At 45.8% G+C, this 19,459-nt stretch overlaps 1 protein-coding gene across 11 annotated transcripts in view; it reads right to left on the minus strand.

Moving 5' to 3' along the window:
* The window catches only part of MTMR1 (myotubularin related protein 1), a 59,842-nt gene that overhangs the window by 13,601 nt on the left and 26,782 nt on the right, over positions 1-19,459 (minus strand). For all 11 annotated transcript variants that reach the window (XM_070462752.1, XM_070462753.1, XM_070462754.1 and 8 more), the window contains 6 exons: positions 16,841-16,942; positions 16,440-16,523; positions 15,394-15,543; positions 13,786-13,974; positions 4,429-4,614; positions 3,247-3,453 (listed from right to left, as the gene is read on the minus strand). In XM_070462752.1, the coding sequence (XP_070318853.1) occupies positions 3,247-3,453; positions 4,429-4,614; positions 13,786-13,974; positions 15,394-15,543; positions 16,440-16,523; positions 16,841-16,942 (918 nt within the window). The remainder of the gene's footprint in view (positions 1-3,246; positions 3,454-4,428; positions 4,615-13,785; positions 13,975-15,393; positions 15,544-16,439; positions 16,524-16,840; positions 16,943-19,459) is intronic.

Consider the following 19,459-nt stretch of genomic DNA (forward strand, 5'->3'; position numbering starts at 1 on the left):
AATTTAATGTATGTCATGGTCCTCTCAGAAGTCACTTTAAATTGCCTAGTGGCAAGAAGCATGTCTCTTTTATATGTCCCAAGGTCCAACAGGATTCCTGGCACATAAAAGGCTCTCAGAAATGTTCACTGCACTGAATTGACTTCCATTACTTTTAGGAAACAAAATTTCAGTTTACATGTTGATTGTTTTATAATTTTGCTTTAATATAGTTGAGATCAACACGTTATAAGCAAATAGCCAGTCAACTTTGCACTCCAAGTGACGGGGTCAACCCCAGCCACCACACTGAGTGCTCCTTGTCAGCCTGGGATGGCAATTAGCAGCTCATAGAGCACATTATGATGGTCATTTTCTCCACAAGTGTAGTTTTTCTCCCCCACTTTTCACAAATGTCAGAAAGTCTGAGAATCAAAATAACAATTAACAATCTACAAGTTTAAGTCAATTCTGCATGACTCAGACAACCTCAAAATCTCACTCTTGAAATGCGAATGGGGGTCCTCACAGCAGGCCAGGGTAGTATCTCTCAATTTTTATTCTTCCAGTTTTAAGATATAATTGACATCCAACATTGTATGTCATACTTTTACATATTTTTGAAGATGTTAATAGATTCATGTTAAAAGGTAAAAGATAATTTCAAACACATTAAACGGGACTGACACAACACTGGAAATGTCAACTTAAAGGACCACCCAGGAGTGAGCATTCTAACAGAAACTTCAAGTAATTTGGTGATTAAGCAAAAGGATGAGAAAGTTATGAAGATACAAGGCAATCACTACACAGGAAGAGTGACAAATACTGGGCCTATGAAACCACTACTAGGAAAGACAGAAAAACAAATGACTAAGTCAACAATGAACATCTCAGAGGAAGTGTACTGCCTTCTTTTTTTAAAAAGACATTTTAATTGTAAGTGAAATACGCATATGAAATTTACCATTGTAACCATTTTAAGTGTATAGTTTAGTGGTGTTAAGTACATTCACACTGTTGTACAACTATCACCAGCATCTGTCTCCAGAAGTTCCAAAACAAAAACTAGCTGGCTGACTCCCAGCTACTGGGAGTAGGCTCACCTCAACAAGGGAGTTATAAGAAGGAAATAATATTTTATCGAGTTGTCTGGATTAATACATGAAGGACATTACAGAATTGAAGTGTTGATATTTAAGCATTTTTATTCTCTTAACAGCCATATGATCTTTTAGAGTAATAACCAGAAGTCAGTTTTATTTTGTTTACTGGATTTTTCTTAACAGCTAGTATAATTCACAATTATGGACATTTAAGAAAGTTACTACACTTGCAAATGATTGACTGACTCCCTATTCCCCTCCCCCAGTCTTTGGCTCCCGTCATCTTCCTTTGTCTCTACAGATTTGACTGCTCTAGATACTTCATATGCAGAGAATCATGCAATTTGTCCCTTTGCACTGGCTTCTTTCCTTTAACATAATGTCCTCATAATTCATTCACATTGTAGCTGGTATCAGAATTTCATTCCCTATGAAAGCTAAATAATGTTCCACTGTGTGGATAGACCACACTCTGTTTACCCCTTCATTTGTCGATGGACACTGGGTTGCTTCCACCTTTGGGCTATTAGTGAATTGTGCTGCTATGAACATGGGTGTGCAAATAAGTGTTTGAGTTTGTTTTCACTTCCTTGGGGTATATACTCAGAAGCAGAATTGCTGGATCATATGGCAACTCTATTTTTAATTTTTGAGGCACTGCCATACTGTTTTCCAGAGTAGCTGCATGCATTGCCTTATTTCTGTACTTCTCTATAATTTGTGGAAACTGCCCCTGTATTTAAGGCACATGGGGAAGTTTTGCACTGACAGTTCACAATTTAAGATTTGTTCTTTCCCTTAATAGACAGGCACTGAACTCTTACAGTGCATGCAAGGCATCCCTCCTCCCAGCCCTCAGGATTTCAGACAGTTAGATGGTATCCAGTAGAGGTACCTGGGGTACCAAGACACATGGGACACAACCTCTGTGCTAAATCAATAATTCACTTGTGGTCTAGTCACAGGAGAAGACCTGTAAATAACAAGGAAAAAAAGTGTGCCTGGAACTTCCTAGTCTGAAATGGGTATGGTGGGTCCATAGAATAAGTGAGCATCCCAGGATGGGCTATGAGAGGGAGCTAGGCGGGAAAGTCATGAGTCACAGTCCTGGAGGAAGTCTCTTTTGAGATAAAGCTTGAAAGACAAGCTTCCGACTGGCCAGGGGTAGATTCTATTAGAAGAAGTGGAGAGGGGGTGGAGGGAGAGTGAGGATGCCATAAGTAGAGGGGCATGGTTGAGACAAGGGGAGGAAATCTGGGCACAGAAACACTAGCTTTGTGTATGCACAGAGGAAAGGCAGCGTGAAGACACAGCAAGAAGGCAGCCATCTACAAGCCAAGGAGAGAGAGCTATCAGGAACCACCAATCCTGACAGAACCTTGATCTTGGCCTTCCAGCCTCCAGAATGATGACAATAAATTCCTGTTAAGTCACCCAGTCTTGTGGTACTTTGTCTGGTAAAAGCTTATACACCAGTGTTCACAGCAGCATCATTCACCAAAAGGTAGAAACAACCCAAATGTCCATCAACAGGTAAATAAACAAAATGCAGTATATCCACACAATGGAATTCAGCCACGAAAAGGAGTTAAAATTTGACAGATGCTATAACATGGATAAACCCTGAAAACACTGTGCTTAGTGATATAAGCCAGTCGTAGAGAGACAAATAATGTATGACTCCACTTATGTCAGGAATCTAGAGTAGGCAAATTCAGGGAGATGGAAAGCAGATTAGTGGGTGTCAAAGGCAGGGAGAGGGAAATGAGGAATGACTGCTTAATGTGTATAGAGTTTCCTTTTGGGCGTGATGAAAATGTTTTGGAACTACAGAGAGATGGTGGTTGCACAACACTGTGAAAGCACTAAATGCCACTGAACTACATATTTTAAGATGGTTGATTCTATGCTATATGAATTTTACCTCAATTTTTAAAATTAAAAAAAAAAGGCATACCAACATGGAAAACAAAGACTGCACTACCAGAGACATATTAATACAATGCTGATATCTATAGTATTCTCTTATGGCAATTCAGTTCTCAGAGCACAAAGCCCTTGTGTATGTGTATCTGTGTGTGTGTATATGAGATATGTGATATGCATGTGCCTATGATGGAACAACAAACAGTGAAACATGCACCTCACCGTCTCAACTCACCAGTGAAAACCTATGTCCAAAGCTTATCCACTCCTTTTCTATGAGAGCCTCGAATCCTTTAATGGTGCGGTAATAACTGTCCAACATCAGCATGGCCAGAGACGTCAGCTGGGCTGTTCGGTCCCAGCCATCACTGCAGTGCACCACAACTGAGGTCTTCCCGGATTCTACTTTATCAGCAATTCTTACTGCCCCAGCAAGAAGCATCTTCAAAAAAGAAGGCACATTAAATCAGGCAACATTTAATTTCTATTACAGCAAAAAGTTCCCTGGTGGCTTAGTGGTAAAGAATCCACCTGCCAATGCAGGAGACCTGGGTTCGATCTCTGAGTTGGGAAGATCCCCTGGAGAAGGGCATGGCAACCCACTCCAGTATTCTTGCCTGGAGAATCCCATGGACAGAGTAGCCTGGTGGGCTATAGTCCATGGGGTTGCAAAGAGTTGGACAAGACTTAGTGACTAAACAACAACAATAAGAACAACACAGTAAAAATAATTCTGTGGAGAACACTGGAAGGTCAAGTCAATAAACAAACAATGGAATCAATTTAAGAATCACTAGGAAACATTAGTCGGAGAAGGCAATGGCACCCCACTCCAGTATTCTTGTCTGGAAAATCCCATGGACGGAGGAGCCTGGTGGGCTGCAGTCCATGGGGTCACTAGGAGTCGGACACGACCGAGCGACTTCACTTTCACTTTTCACTTTCATGCATTGGAGAAGGAAATGGCAACCCACTCCAGTGTTCTTGCCTGGAGAATCCCAGGGACGGCGGAGCCTGGTGGGCTGCCGTCTATGGGGTCACATAGAGTTGGACACGACTGAAGTGACTTAGCAGCAGGAAACATTAGTATCCTGGTGGAGGTGAGGGGTGGAAACTTACGCTAAGGAAAAACTACACTAGTAAATAGGGTCCTTTACCAAAGGGCCACAAAGTACTTTAAAAACCTGATGTGAGGAAAGTATTATCCCTTTCTATTATGTCACAGGAGTACCTCAACAAAGACCACAGTTTGGACGCTGCCCACACAAACTATGAAAGCCCAAGCACACAGCAAAGATGCACTCATTTGCAATGTTGGGAAGCCACCTGAAGAGAGACACAGATAGCTCAACAGCCATCCCCAGAGAAGGCTTAAGCAGAGGGTGGGGAAGGGCGGGCCCTTGGGCCCTCCCCGTACCCGAATGTACTCTAGCCAGTGGGTCCCATCCACGTTGGACAGCCAGCGTGCTTCATCGATGGCCGGGTATGCAATCTCCTTCAGTTTTCGCAGCGACTCTCTCATGACATGAATGTTGTGAATCTCCAGGAACATGAGTTCAGCGTTTGGGTAGGCACTTTCACTTTCATAGCCCCCACCCTTTGCCTGTGAAAACAAAAGACAGATGTCACTTCATCTCAGTGAATTTTTACTGTTCTTCCTGGTGCTGCCAGATAGAGGCCACTCATAAAGCCTCAGACTCCTCTGTGTATCATAAGCCTCCTACATCCTCGTATGAGTTTCCCATGGTTGCTGAAAGAAAGTACCACCAGCTGAGTGGCTTAAAGTGACAGGCATGTCTTCTCTCTCAGTTCTGAAGGCTGGAACTCAATAATCAAGGTACTGGCAGGCCCGTGCTCGCTCAGAACCCTCTTAGAGAGGATCCTTTTTTGCCTCCTTCAGCTTCTGGTGGCCCAGGATGTCCCTGATTTATAGATACACTAACCTCTGACCCATCTTCATATGGTCCTCTCCTTGGGTCGGTATCTTTTCTTATAAGGATTAGTACGCACCCTTATTCAATATGGGGGCTTCCCTGGTGGCTCAGATGGTAAAGAATCTGCCCGCAATGCAGGAGACCCGGGTTTGATGACCTCCTCTTTTAACTTGATTACCCAATTACTTAATTTGCCAAGACCCTATTTCAAAGCTGGGCTGTAGCCACAGGTGCCACGAGTTGGGACTTTAACACATAGTTTTTAAATGGAAACATAATTCGACCCACAACAATCTTCCATCACCTGTCAGCAGTTTTAAAATGATTAACAATTGGATCTTATACAAGGTGAACTGGGTTTTAAAACCTTCTGCCATCTATCTAAATAAAAAAGTTGTACTACTGAAAAACTTCTGTACATAATAATTTGTAAATCTCAGTGAGATTTATTTAAGTAATTTAAGTAAAATAAAATGCAAATATAACGAAAAAGACAATATGGCTCACTCTTTGATATCTGATAACAAAATGTGGTCCATAATTAGCTTATACTTAGTAGAGGTCAACATCCAAACCACATCTGTTATAAGAATAAGTGAAAGTAAAAGTGTTAGTCACTCAGTCGCGTCCAACTCTTTGTGACCCGATGGACTGTGGCCCACCAGGCTCCCTCTGTCTATGAATTCTGTATGCATGAATACTGGAGGGGGTTGCCATGCCCTTCTCCAGGGCATAGAGAAACTGAAACCCCAATACATTGCTGGTAAAAGTTAAAATTATGCAGTCTCTTTGGAAAAAGATTTGCCAGTTCCTCAAAAAGTTAAATGTAGAACTACTATATGACCCAGAAATTCTAGCTCCCACAGAACTAAAAACATGAAAACTTGTATGCAACAAACCATAGCTGCAATATCTACAATAGCTGCTGAAAGCAACTCAAATGTCCATCAATGAATGAGTGGAGAAACAAAGTGTGCTGTATGCTTACAATGGTTCTTTCTCAGCTACACAAAGGAATGGAGTACTGATTTGTGCTACAACAGAGGAACCATAAAAACATCATGCCAAGTGAAAGCAGACAGGCACCTAAGACCACGCAGGGTATGAATCCATTTATATGAAGTGTCCAGAAGAAGGCAATCCACATGGAAAGTTATTAGCAGTTGACATGGGTTGGGGAGAGGGGAGGATGGGGAGCAACTGCCAGTGGGCACAGGATTTCCAGCTAAGGCTGTGGAAGCATTCTGGAATGAGACAGCGGTGACTGCTGCACAACACTGTCAGAAGACTGGAAGGCACTAAATTGTGAAATTTGCAATGGTTTCTGGAGGAGGAACACAGCGTTGGGGTTTGGGTGATGGAGCTGTCTCAGGGAGCAGGACGCACAGCTCTGCAGCATGAATGAGGGGGCTGGGTGGTGGCTCGGGGTGTGGGTCCAGGGCTCAGGGCCAGTGTGTGTGGCCAGGAGAGCAGTCAAGGTCAGAGGAAGGCCAACATTCAGGGAATGCAGAGCAAACAAGACTGAGGATAGCAGCTGGAGACTGGAGGATAAAGAGAAAAGGGAAGAGAGTCTTGAAAACGAGAGGGTACTCAACTGCATCAAAAGCTCGTGAGATTGACAAGAAGGCACTTGGTGGCCTTACCATAAACAGTCCAGGAACAGGAATGGCAGAGCCAGCTCCAAGGGGAAGGGGACAGGGACTGGGGAGGGCTTATCTGCACAGATGGACAGACTTCCTGGGAGCCAGTTGGCATAGGAGCAGGCTGGGCAGAGCTGGCAGCAGTCAGGGGAGGACACGGAGGCCCTCATTTCCAGGCCGTGGGGTGCAGTGGGATGTGGGCAGGTGGGGGCAGTTCCTGTCCAAGAGCTGGTGTGTTCTGTGCAGAAGCAAGTACAGCCAGCGGTCAAGGAGGAAAGGCATGGGGCCAGGCTGACCTGGCCCCTGGGGAGGAGGTGGGGAGCCCAGCCCTGAGCCTGGGGTTCTGCTCAGCAGTCCTGGCATGGCCCTGGGGCAGGCGGGCAGCAAGGGGCAGGGGAGCATGCCAACACCCGAAAGTGCAGAATAGGGGCTGCAAATACAACTGGTGGGGAAACAACAGCATGGAATGATGGAAGACTCTCTGAATACCCACTGCAGACAATGCAGCCTAGAGCCTAGTCCTGCTTGTGGGGCATGGTGACATTTTTCATAACAATACCCTTTGCACCCACTGAAGATGCTGCTGGTTGAGGGATTCAAGGCACAGGCCTTGGTGGCAGGAGCGTGGGCTTTATCATCCCAGCCCTGCCCCTCCCTCAGTAGCTCACCTTCTCTCTGCGCCTCAGATTTCTCACCTGAAATGCTGCAGAGGCTCACTATGGGGATTAAATACTAACTAAATAACCTATCTAATGAAAGCTAATCTGTGCAAGGCTCAGCACTCCTTACCAACTACTTGGCACCTTTGTATTATGACCTCCCTCAGCACCTACCATGCAGAGCCTTGAGATGGGCAATGACTTGGACCTGGTCCTACCAAGGGAGCCTGGAGGCTGGGGCAGAGGCCCCATACCCAGTAAGTGCATGAGTGCAGAGGACACCTGCTTAGGGCTGGTGTTAACCAGAATTTAGTTAAAGCCAATTGGTTGCCTGAAAACTGATTACTAAAGCTCCAAATAAGACAAATACCAATCAGAAAATGGGATCATGGGAGAAATAGAGCATGAGTGCCTACTCTGTGCCAGGACAGAGAGCAGGCACCTGGAGGTCTGGAGACAGAGGAGGGTAAGGAGAGTGAGAATGGAACTGTAGGTAAAGAGCAAATGAGCTAAGATGGCGGTGGTCAGGCAATGTCACCCCACAGACTCTTGCTCTCAGCCCACGTTTTGTAAGTACATGGTTATGTAACAGCTGAGATAACTTAGAGCACTCTGCATGTGTGTCATGATGTACCCGTTTGGCCATGGGCCACTTTTGTTCTATAAACATATATAAGCTCCACCTGAAAAGCCCTTGCAGCTATGTTATGGCTGCATCTGCTGGGTCACCCATGAGTGAATATAGCATGTCTGGTGCTATGGCCACCAAAGCCACCACTGGAGAATAAATATGTCTGCAGTTCCTACAGCTCCTTGAGTTTTCTTCCAGCTCCCCCACTCACACCTTGCCTAGCCTGGGTTCAGCAAACAATATGAACAGTGACACAACTGGCAGGCTGATACAGCGAGACAGGGCCCCACGTATACCCCAGCAGGAATGGGGGGAGGCTCAAACTTCTGGAAGATGTGATCCTGCTGGCCAGCCCTCCCTCTATGGGGGCAAAGCAAGGTTCCAGAGAGAAGCCAGCTATGTTGGGACAGTAGTCCCCACTGGTCTCCAAGTCTCCAAGAGTCAGCTCACAGCAGTGGTGGCAGGGCCATCCTCAACCCTCAGGGAAGAACAAGAGTCACAGCCCTTGGGAAGGAGGCGGCTGAAGAATGGCTCAGGTTTCATGATTACAGGCCAGCTGCTCAGTGCCTAATGAAGGCTCTTCAACCACCGGATGCACACCCTAGGCAGTGGGGAGGATTCTCATGTGAGAACATCAAAAGTTTCACAGAGGGCGGCCAACTCCCAAAGAGACTGGCAGGACAAGATTTCCACATACTCAGACACCAAAGGCCACACAGCTCCCCACTGCTGCAGACTGAGTGTTCCTATCCCTCCCAAAATCTCCATGTCAAACTGAATCCCCAGTGGGACTGCATTAGAAGGTGAGGAAGGTGGAGCTCTGACAACAGGGACAGCGCCCTTCTAGGAAGAGACATGACAGAGTTCGCCCCTTTCTGCTCTGGCGGTGTGAGGATACAGCAAGAACATGGCTCTCTACAAGGCAGGACATGGGCTCTCACCACACACTAACTCTGCTGGCATCCTGATTTTAGACTTCCAGCTTCCAGAGCTTTGAGAAATACGTGGTACTGTTTATAGCTACCCAGCCTATGATATTTAGTTATAACTGCCCAAGCTGACTAAGACACCCCTTCCTCTAATCTCCCCCAACACTCATCTGTTGGCATCTGGGACCTCTCCCTTCCCTTCACTGGGTTCCTCTATTACCCACCCCAGGCAGCATTTCAGGGGCCCTTGTGCCAGACCCCTGCACCCGTGATCTACACTCCTTCAGTAACTTCATCCCCTCCCATCCAAGGCTGCAGTCTCCACCTGAGAGGCTACCGGGCCCCGGTCTCAACCTCCAACCTGACCTTTTTCTGAGTTCCAGAGCTGTATCCTCCCCACACAGGCTCCTCAACTTGTAACAGCTTAAAATGAAATTCCTTCCCTTCCCTTTCACTTTACCAAGAAGAAAGCTAACTTAAAGCTGACCTCCATAATGAAGTCGGGACTTCCGAATTAACATCCAGTGCCACTCCCCAGCAGGTCCCCCATGGAAAGATGGGCCCACCCACCCGCCAACAGCTCTGTGTCCCAGCCGGGGAGCAGCTGTTGTGTGACAGCCCAGTTCTGGGGCTCCAGGTGTGCTCTGTACCCTCCAGTCCCTGCTGCAGAGGGGCAAGCCACACACTGAGTGAGGAATTGGCAGTGCGCCGAGGACTACAGAAAGAGCAGAGCACCCTGGCATGGGAGACCGCCCCTCACCTGGGGAGACCGCCCTGGGGAAGCGATGTTCCCACTGTGGTCGGACGGATGGGGCAGAGGTTAGGTATGTGTGTGGAGACTGGGAGATGGCACTGGGGTATGCTGAAGGAACTGAAAGGTGCCTGCCACAGTTGGGATGTGGGCCTCAAAGGTGTGGCAAGGCTGGAAGGAAAGGGCCTTCAGCTTGGAAGGCTTCGGAGGCCTTGTTCAGAAATTGGTTGTCACTGCCTCGAGGCACTAGGGGTGCCCAGAGCTGGACCTCTAGAAAATCCCTCTGGCCAGGATATGGAAAAAGGATGGAAGGGAGCATCTACAAAGTACCAGCAAACTGAATCCAGCAGCATAGCAAGAAAATTATTCATCCCGACCAAGTGTGACCTATCCTAGAAATGTGAGGGCTTGTATGAGTAGCAGTACCAGGTGGCAGTAACAAAGCACCACAAAGCAGGTGCCCTAAAATGACACACTGATCCCCTCACAGCTCTGGAGGCTGGAAGACCAAGACTGAGTTATTGGCAGGGTTAGTTCCTTCCAGAGGCTCTGGCTTGCAGGGACTGTGGCAACTCTGGGGGCCACTTGACATGTAGCTGCATGGCTCCAACCTCTGCCTTCACTGTCATGTGGCCATCTCCCCTGGGTCACTGTCTCTACACGACCTTCTTATCAGGACACACATCATTGGATTTTAGGCCTACCCTAATCCAGTCTGACCCCATATTAACTAATTATATCTGAAAAGACACAATTTCAAAATAAAGTCCCATTCTGAGGTCCCAGAGGATCATGAATTTGGGGGACATGCTATTCATACCACTACATCAGTCAACATACAAAAATCAGCCAATGTATCGATAATACACCACATGACACAGAATGAAGGGGGAAAGTACATGATCAGATCTATTGATACAGAAAAGGCTTCTGAAAATCCAATATCCTTTCATGGTTTTTCATGATAAAACCATTCAACAAAAACCTAAGAACTGAGGGGAATTCCTTAACCTGAAAAGGGCATGTATGAAAAACCACAGCTAGTATAGCCAGTGTGAAAGACTGAAAGCTTTCCCTTTAAGATTAGGAACATGACAAAGATTCCTGCTTTCACCGCTTCTGTTTAACAGGGTCCTAGAGAGTAAGTACCCTTCTGGCTGCTAGATGGGATTCTGTTAGATTCATGAATCACCTAATAAAGACAACTGGATATTCCAAAAAATAAAACTAAAAAGCAAAACATGGTACTTGAGGTTCTTGCCAGGCAATTAGGCAAGAAGAAGAAATAAAACACATTGAGATTGGAAAGTAAGAAGAAAAACTATCTCTACTTGCAGACATGATATATATAGAAAGCTAATGGGGCCTTGGACAGATAAATATCCTTGTCTGGTTTGTAGACACATACACCACTAGAGTTTTTGAAATCATTCTAGACATGCAATTTGGTGTCCGACTCCTGTCCCCTCTGTGTGGGATAAAACATAATGGACTGCCCTAGCTCTGTTGGATGTTTAGAGATTGCCTCCGTGAATATAGCTTTTATCATGTTTTTTACAATTTCCTGGGGACAGTACTACAGTGGTGACAGGAAGCACGCAGAAAGACTGACAGGGGTCACTGGATTCACCAGCTGTGGGGAGCCAGGGGAGCTGACTGATTGAGGATGACTTTTTGTAGTAGGCTGAAAAATGCCTCCCCCCACCCCACAAAGATATACACACCAAATCCCCAGCAACTGTAAATGTGCCCCTTTTTATAGGTATGATTGAGGTTCTTGAGGTGAAGAGAGAATCCTGGGTTATCTTGGGTGGGCCCTAACTGCCATTCCAAGCATCCTTGGAAGAGAGAAGAGGAGAAGACACAGAGACACAGGGAGGGGGAGGCTCTGTGAAGACAGGGGCAGGCACTGGAGTGCTATCACCGCATGCACAGAGGAGCTGCCAGAAGCCTGAAGAGGCAGGGAATGGATCTCCCCAGAAAGCCTCAGGAGGGCACCGCAGCCAGATCCCAGAAGGGTATGAGGATAAAGGTGTGCTGTTTTAAGCCACCAACTTTGTGGTCATTGGTTCAGCACCTCAGGGAACTCAGATGCTGTCCATCTTCCTCCTTGTCCTGGTCCTCTCCCAGCTTCCCCGCCTCAGTAGCTGATACCACTGTTCATTCCTCTCACCCCATTTCCATCCTGATGCAGCCCCCTACATGAGATACCGTCACCCCCCACCCACCCCGCCCTGCCCCGCCCCCCATTACAGAAGAGGCTTCTGGAGTGGTTAGGTAACTTGCTCAGGGTTCTACCAAGCACCAAGTGGCAGAGCCGGGAGGAAACTCCAGGTGTAACTGAACGCAAAGCCAAGGGTTGTCACTACCCTCCCTCTTAGGCTGGTCTGGATATGCTTAGGTTTCGTTGCCTGGGAGACAACCAAGAAGGGATACCAACCAGATGATGGGATGGAAATCCCATTTGGACCTTAGTAGGGATCAGGGTGGGAGAGAAACTTGGAGGGCAAACTCAACATAGAGGCAGTATTGAGAGTCAGGGCAATGGAGGAGATGGCCCAGAGGGATTGGGCAAAGGAGAAAAGAGGACCCAGACTGGGTTCAAGGCATGCTGCCATCTGCCAATTGGGAAGAGGGAGAGGAAGCAGGGAAGGAGGCTGAGCTGGCCAGGCTGCAGAGAGAGGTCCTGGGGCAAGAGATGTCATGAGAGCCAAGAGCATGGAGCCATCCACTCTGGGTCAGTAGTGAAAATGACCTGAAAGTTGAGTAGTGAAGTTAACCTGAATGAGTTCTCAGGGACAGGCCCCCACACAACCTTCACATGCAGTCTAGGGAGGAGGTATGCTGTTACTCCCAGTTCAGAGGAGGTGACTGCGGTCTAAAGAGATGCAGTGACTGCTCACAGTCATGTACAAACAACCATGTGACCACTATGCTCCCTCAATGTGAGCTAGACATCCCCCTCCCCAAGGCCCATGATGGGGGCTGCTTGGCAGTTTGTGTGTATGGCCCACAGCAGCACACGTGTTAAGGGCACACCTGATGGCTTGTTTGCTCTTTGAAGTCTTGGGGAGGGCTCCTCCTGACAGTGAGATGGGGAGGCAGGAGGTTGGCTTTTTGGAGGACGTAGGCAACAATGGAAAAATCACTGAAGAAAGCAGGGGCACAAGCTGCCATGAGAAACAAATACCTCCAAGCACTGCTGAGGGGAGCATGGCAGGGGAGCCATCAGGCACTCCCCTTCTTGCCCTTTTCATAAATGACATGCTCAGGCATGTCAGATGTGTCTTTCTGCAGATCATCCAAAACCACCTCAGATGCCACCTCCTCTGTGAAGCCTGGCCCAGTGGCACAAGCTCCACCAGAACGGTGAACTCTGCCTACAGGGAGCACCTCACCTCATCTACCCTGGAGTTTCTCCAGCACCTGCTCCCTAGTACATGCTCATTACATGTTTGTTATCCGAGTATCATTTTACAGGTAGGCATGAGTTAATGCTGGGAAAGATTGAGGGCAAGAGGAGAAGGGGACAAGAGGATGAGATGGTTGGATGGCATGACCACTCAGTGGACATGAGTTTGAGCAAGCTCCGGGAGATGGTGAAGCACAGGGAAGTCTGGCATGCTGCAGTCCATGGGATCGCAAAGAATCGGACACGACTGAATAGCTGAATGACAACAACATGAGATGGTAAGGGCTGTTCCCACCATCCCGATACCTGAAATTCCTCATGGAAGGGCCAGGACTCTGACTGCCACAGGCCTGCCAGCAGGACTGCACTGTCAGCAAGTCATCTGTGGGAAACAGAAAGGACTCCACTCAGAGCCTTTCCATTGGAAAGAGGGCATCGGAGGCTGGGCCGCACAGCCCCGCCCTGTCAGCTGGTGGGTTCAGACGGAGCTGGGTGCCTTGTTTCACACAGCTGATTCCATTCGTACAGAGCTTCAGGCCAGATATGAATTGGTCAAGTAATCAAAGGTTACTTTGATGGGCCTCACGATCTTTTCACTAAAATGCTTACTAGATTCTCTAGGTGATCATTCTCTTTCTGGGTCTTTACTTTCTGAGTCAGCAGAAAGGATTTTGGAGGGGCAATGAGAAGACCAGGTTCGTGAGGGCTAGAGATCTAGGAGGCCCACTGTGGGCTGCTCCGCAGGAGTCCACCTTCACGGGGCTATCTGAATGGCATGATTCTTTACAAACAGTTCACAGGAAGAGCTTCTGTGGTACCTTGTTTGTGTCAGCGACGCTGTTTTGCCGGGCATCAAAGATGATGAGTTTGTGAGCCTGTGCATTAGCATCCATTATTGTTTGTAAGTACTTTTCATCTTCCTTGCAGCGCTTATCATTGGGACCCACAAGCGGCTGGCTGCAACGGGTAATTGTTGCCTGACTTTCTGGATGAATCCATGACAACACCTAGTGTTTGAAAGCAACAAGTATTAGTACGGTCCTAAACCAATATGTGCTCTAATGTACCTGTGTGTATGCTCAGTTGCTCAGTCGTGTCTGACTCTTTGTGACCCCATGAACTGTAGCCCTCCAGGCTCCTCTGTCCATGGAGTTCTCCAGGCAAGAATATTGGAGTGGGTTGCCATTTTCTTCTCTAGGGGATCTTCCCAACCCAGGGATCAAACCCAGGTCTCCTGCACTCCTGCACTGGCAGATTCTTTAGCACTAAGCCACCAAGTTCTTAAGCACACCTGCTTTTTTTTTTTTGTATTTTTGTCAAAAGGGACGGTTCAGCCTGAAGACAGTGTGAAAGTAGCCATGAGACTCAATGTTTGGGTCAGGCTGAAAGGAGTCTGACTAAGTGAGCTCTAATAAATCTCCTCTGCCTTTAAAATTCTAGGATTCTAAGAAAAACAGAAACTAAGTCAAACCATGACTAACACCATGACCATTTCTATTTGATTGACTGATTTTGTCTCCTCATTTAAAAACACCTTTGAATCTCAACTGTAACTCAGATGATAAACAATCTGCCTGCAATGCAAGAGACCCGGCTTTGACCCCTGAGTTGGGAAGATACCCTGGAGAAGGGCATGGTAACCCACTCCAGTATTCTTGCCTGGAGAATCCATGGACAGAGGAGCCTGGTGGGCTATAGTCCATGGGGTCACAAAGAATCAGACATGATTGGGAAATTAACACTTGGATCTCAATAATGGCGTATGTTGCCAGATGAGAACAGTCTCTTGTAAAATCTAAAGCTATGTCCCCAAACCTACCATTTTCTTCCAGTGACCAAGACACTTGGGGTCAACCAGAAGGCACATGCAGGGCTCAAGACATGCACTCCCTCCCTAACTGTGGTGATCATATGTAATCCCAGTAAACACATATATCCAAACTCACCAAACTGGATCCACTAAACATGTGCAGGGTTTTTTGTATACCAACAAATCTTTTAAAATACTTCACCTCCTGTTGGCTACTCTTTCTTTCTGCAATGGTGGCCCTCCCAGTACAGGTATAGCCTTCCCCTCCGTATCTAAGAAAGAATGTATTTTCTCCAGGATGATTCAGTGACATCAGTGACATGAACTGTCAGCGCACTAGCAAGCTAAGCCCTCTGCTATCTATGCCATGTTTTGAAAGCATGACTGAAGTTACCCTGGCACTTAGGAACATGAACTCATGGAAGGTGGGGTCATAGCAGGCAGACAAAATGCTTATATAATTAGATAGTTCTTGAGAATCAAAGATATGTTCGGGTTTATACACTTCTTTTTCTACTTTCCATTTTCTTCACGAGATTTTTTCTAACTTGCTTTTCCCCATATTAAAACAAATGCAGTATATGTTCACATCTAAATAGCATTGTTTATTACTTACCGGGATTCTACCTTTTGCTCGAAATGCTGCTACTTTTGAAAGATCATCATCTTTTACACTAGTTGGCACAACAATGATGGCAGGGTAGGTGTCACAGAGCTCATAATTACTGTTTACTTTGGATATTTTCCAACTTTCATTTGGCAAGCCCTGCAAGGTGTCAGAGGAAAGTTGGTGGTGTGTGTGGGGAGCATACTTTTACACTTTCAAAAAGTACTAAGCATAAACCACATCCAATTATTTTCTAGTAAAATCCATTTGTAATTCATTGTTCATTACTGCTTAAAAGATTAAATATACATTTATTTTATATAAGCCATTGCCTACCTAATTCATTTAAAAAAAATCTAATGAAGCATAATTTCCAAACATACTAAAACATGCAAATTATATACTTGAATTCCAGTCCTATGTATTTCTTGTCATGTTTTTTATAACAAGTGAGCATAGTGTTGTTCTTTAAAAATACCCACGTAAGTCCTTTAGACAAACAGAAACTTCTTTAAAATGTCTAAAGGAATATAAATCACCATACCAAATATAAGGTGCGGACCAAGAGTAAATGTCATGAAAATAACATTGTCAAATGTTTTGTCAAACATTTGTCAAACTTGTCAAAACACACAACTTGTCATTCTCATTGGAATATCTTCAAACTAACAATGCACTAAAGAACTTTTAGGTAGAGAAATGCCATCAGACTGACGTAGCCATGTCTTATAATCTAACTTAAGCCATTGCTTTATCCTTAGTAATCAACTTACTATCAGAATATCTAATAAAAACCATCTGGCTGGTTTCTTTGTAACCCCTCCCCCTCATCCTGGTACTCCATTTGCCCTCTGAAAAAAGGAAGAACAAACAGTGGCACAGCTGAAGGTGTGGTGCAAGGAGAATGGGCGTCTAGAGCTGAAGAACCGACAGGCGAGGTGAGTTACACCCATGGACAACTTACTGCAAAAGGTTTCTTCTCCACTACATTTCTACCCTTTTAGGAAAAAGATGCTCAACCTATTATTTTCCAATTGATAAGCAGCACACTTTACCTGTCTTTTATATTCAGACACTGGATCATAAACTTTCCATCCATTCACTGGAAATTTTTCTTTATAGTTGAAGGCAAAGAGTGTCTGGATACAAAAGCACAAAATAGACATGTCAGCATCTTTGCAATGTCACATGTACACTACTAAAGCTTTTCATTCAGTTATGAGCTGAATGTATTGAGTCCTACTTTAATCTACAAAATTTTGTGAAACAACCAACTTGAAGTTTTCTTCATAATTACACAGAACTGACACATTTTAAGTAGTCAATGTTAGTTACCAACAAAGAGAAAAGAAATAAAGGAAACCTCAGGAAGAAAGAATAACTAAACATGACATTTTTAGACTGCCACGAAGACATTCAGACCCACACAAAAAGAAGGTTATTTCCATGTACTTACCTGCCCATTGGAAAGAGGAAATGCATGTTTGTTGAGGTTTTCAAATATCCCTAGTTTACTCTGTTCTTCCTGTTTATAAGCAAGTCGCAAGTTCCTCATATCCTGTTAAACAATTAGCAAAACTCATTTATTCAACATGTATTGAGTACCTATGAGGTAGACCCCATGGTATGAAGAGACAAAATATTTTTATTCATTTCTCACAAAACATAGTTGGCCCTCCATATCTGCAGGCTCCATACCTGCAAATTCACCCAAGCGTGGATCAAAAACATTGGGGAAAAAAGTTCCAAAACACACAACTTGTCAAGAAACTATTTACATAGCATTGACATAGCATTAGGTATTTAAAATGCTGTAGAGATGATCTAAAGTACACAGGAGGATGTGCAGAGACTGTATACAAATATGATGCCATTTTATATTCAGGCATTCATATCTCCAGATGTTGGTATTTGCTGGTGAGGGGGTGTCCTGTAACTAGTCCCTGGTGGACACTGAGTGGTGACTGGACTCCATTTTACTCCAACTAACAAAAGGCAATTTACAAAACATCTCCAACAAGATAATAAATTGAGGAAAATGGAACAAAGAGGAGGTGTTAGGGGGGAAAACTCATCAGATGGAACCAGGGGTAAGGTTAGTACATAGGAGACGGGCCGTCAAGTGGTGTGCCGTTCTATGCTAAAGGTGTGCTGTAGGATCAGTTCTGACTTTACGCTGCTCAAAGAGTCAATTATGGAACTTGCACCATCCATCAAATAGAAACGCAACAGAGGTTTCTCCTCTGAACTTGGAGCAAGGATTCTGTGTCACGTAGAGAGGGTGGCTCTCAGTGACTTCCTTCCAGAAATTACAATGTTGCTTCTCAAGATGAGTATCTGAAAGCCCCCTGCCACACAAGCTGTCAGCCTGAAGCCCAAGTGGAAGTTGTCAGGAGCAAGGCTGACAAGGTGGCTCAAAGGGTGCAATGTCTTCCCAGGACTGGTTTGAGCACTACCCCCTGACTTTTCTAAGCCTATGATCTTTGTTAAAACACAAGAATCTTATTCTTTAATCTTACACAGAATTTGAAAATAAATGTGACCACAAACAAATTAAGGCAAAAGCAATTGGGGAAGTGAGGAAGGTATTGCTGTGGTATTATTTACAACAGTGAAAGAATAGAAATAACCTAAATGCCCATCAACAAATAGGGGCTGGCTCAATAAACTACAGTACCACTGATGGCATACTACAGAGCTAATGAAAACAAGAAGTGGCTCATTAGGTACTGCTAGCAAGGAATTCCAAGATAATGGCTGAGTGGGGAAAGAAAGGTGCAGAACAATCAATGTAACACACGACCATTCACATTTTCAGATATGGGCTTGTATGCAGAGGTCATCTACGGAAACTGGTGCCAGTGGGTGCCTGCACAGAGTGAATCAGGGTGGCTGGAAAGAAACTTACTTTTTGCTACACACAGTTTTTGTACTTTTTGAATTTCGTATCACCTGTTTAAGCATGGCCCTGGTAATTCTACACTGAAGAACATTTTAAAACTGCTTTTCACAAAGGCCCACCTTGGCCACACACAGAGAAAAAATATCGTAGGAAAACAGCTACAGGACACCTGCCTAAGTGACATAACTTCCTGCTGTGCCCTCCCGCCAAGCTACGGAGAAGGCAATGGCAACCCACTCCAGTACTCTTGCCTGGAAAATCCCATGGACGGAGGAGCCTGGTAGGCTGCAGTCCATGGGGTCGTGAAGAGTCGGACATGACTGAGCGACTTCACTTTCACTTTTCACTTTCATGCATTGGAGAAGGAAATGGCAACCCACTCCAGTGTTCTTGCCTGGAGAATCCCAGGGACAGCAGAGCCTGGTGGGCTGCTGTCTATGGGGTCGCACAGAGTTGGACACGACTGAAGTGACTTTAGCAGCAGCAGCAGCAGTAGCTCAGAGGCAATGGCACTGCCAGCAAAGACAGAACATGTGTGAAGCCCCAGGAGTCTGAGTGTGGCAAGCGTTGGCGGGGTCCAAGGTGGGTGAGAGCAACTATGGGAATGGGGATGGCAAGAATGAGGGGAGGTGGGCTGGAGTGGGAGCCGCCAAGGAAAGCAAGGCCACTCACACTACGGGGTCTCCGTGTTTTCCCTCTAGCCCAAGGGTAACGGGCAGCTACTGAAGAGTTCTGAGTAGGGAAATGACCTGTCTTTAAGTTCTGCAAAGGATTCCCACTGCTCTGCCTGCGGAGAATCCTGGAGAATCAGGACTGCCGCCATGGACCCAAGGGGAGGACAGCCATGTGTTGCTCAAGGGATGCTAGGAAGCCAGCAGATTTCCGACCCAGCACAGTAAAGGCTTATTTGAAAACATGGGTTCAACTGCAGTCTAGGGCCAACCAGCAAGAGCTTCACTCAGAGATATGATGGAGGCAGACAGACTGGCAGGAATCTAATCCAAACCCCAAACTGGGAAGGGACCTGGATTGTGCTGCAGGCAGGATCTCTTGCCTGGTATTTTAGGTGAGGTTGTTAGTGAACTGTATTCCACGAGGCAAAGTCACTGGAATAAAGCATCAGTTAAGGTGTTTCTTAAATGACTTTGTTGTTGTTCAGTTGCTCAGTTGTGT

This window comes from Odocoileus virginianus, unplaced genomic scaffold, assembly GCF_023699985.2.
Source record: "Odocoileus virginianus isolate 20LAN1187 ecotype Illinois unplaced genomic scaffold, Ovbor_1.2 Unplaced_Scaffold_13, whole genome shotgun sequence".
Classification (NCBI taxonomy): domain Eukaryota; kingdom Metazoa; phylum Chordata; class Mammalia; order Artiodactyla; family Cervidae; genus Odocoileus; species Odocoileus virginianus.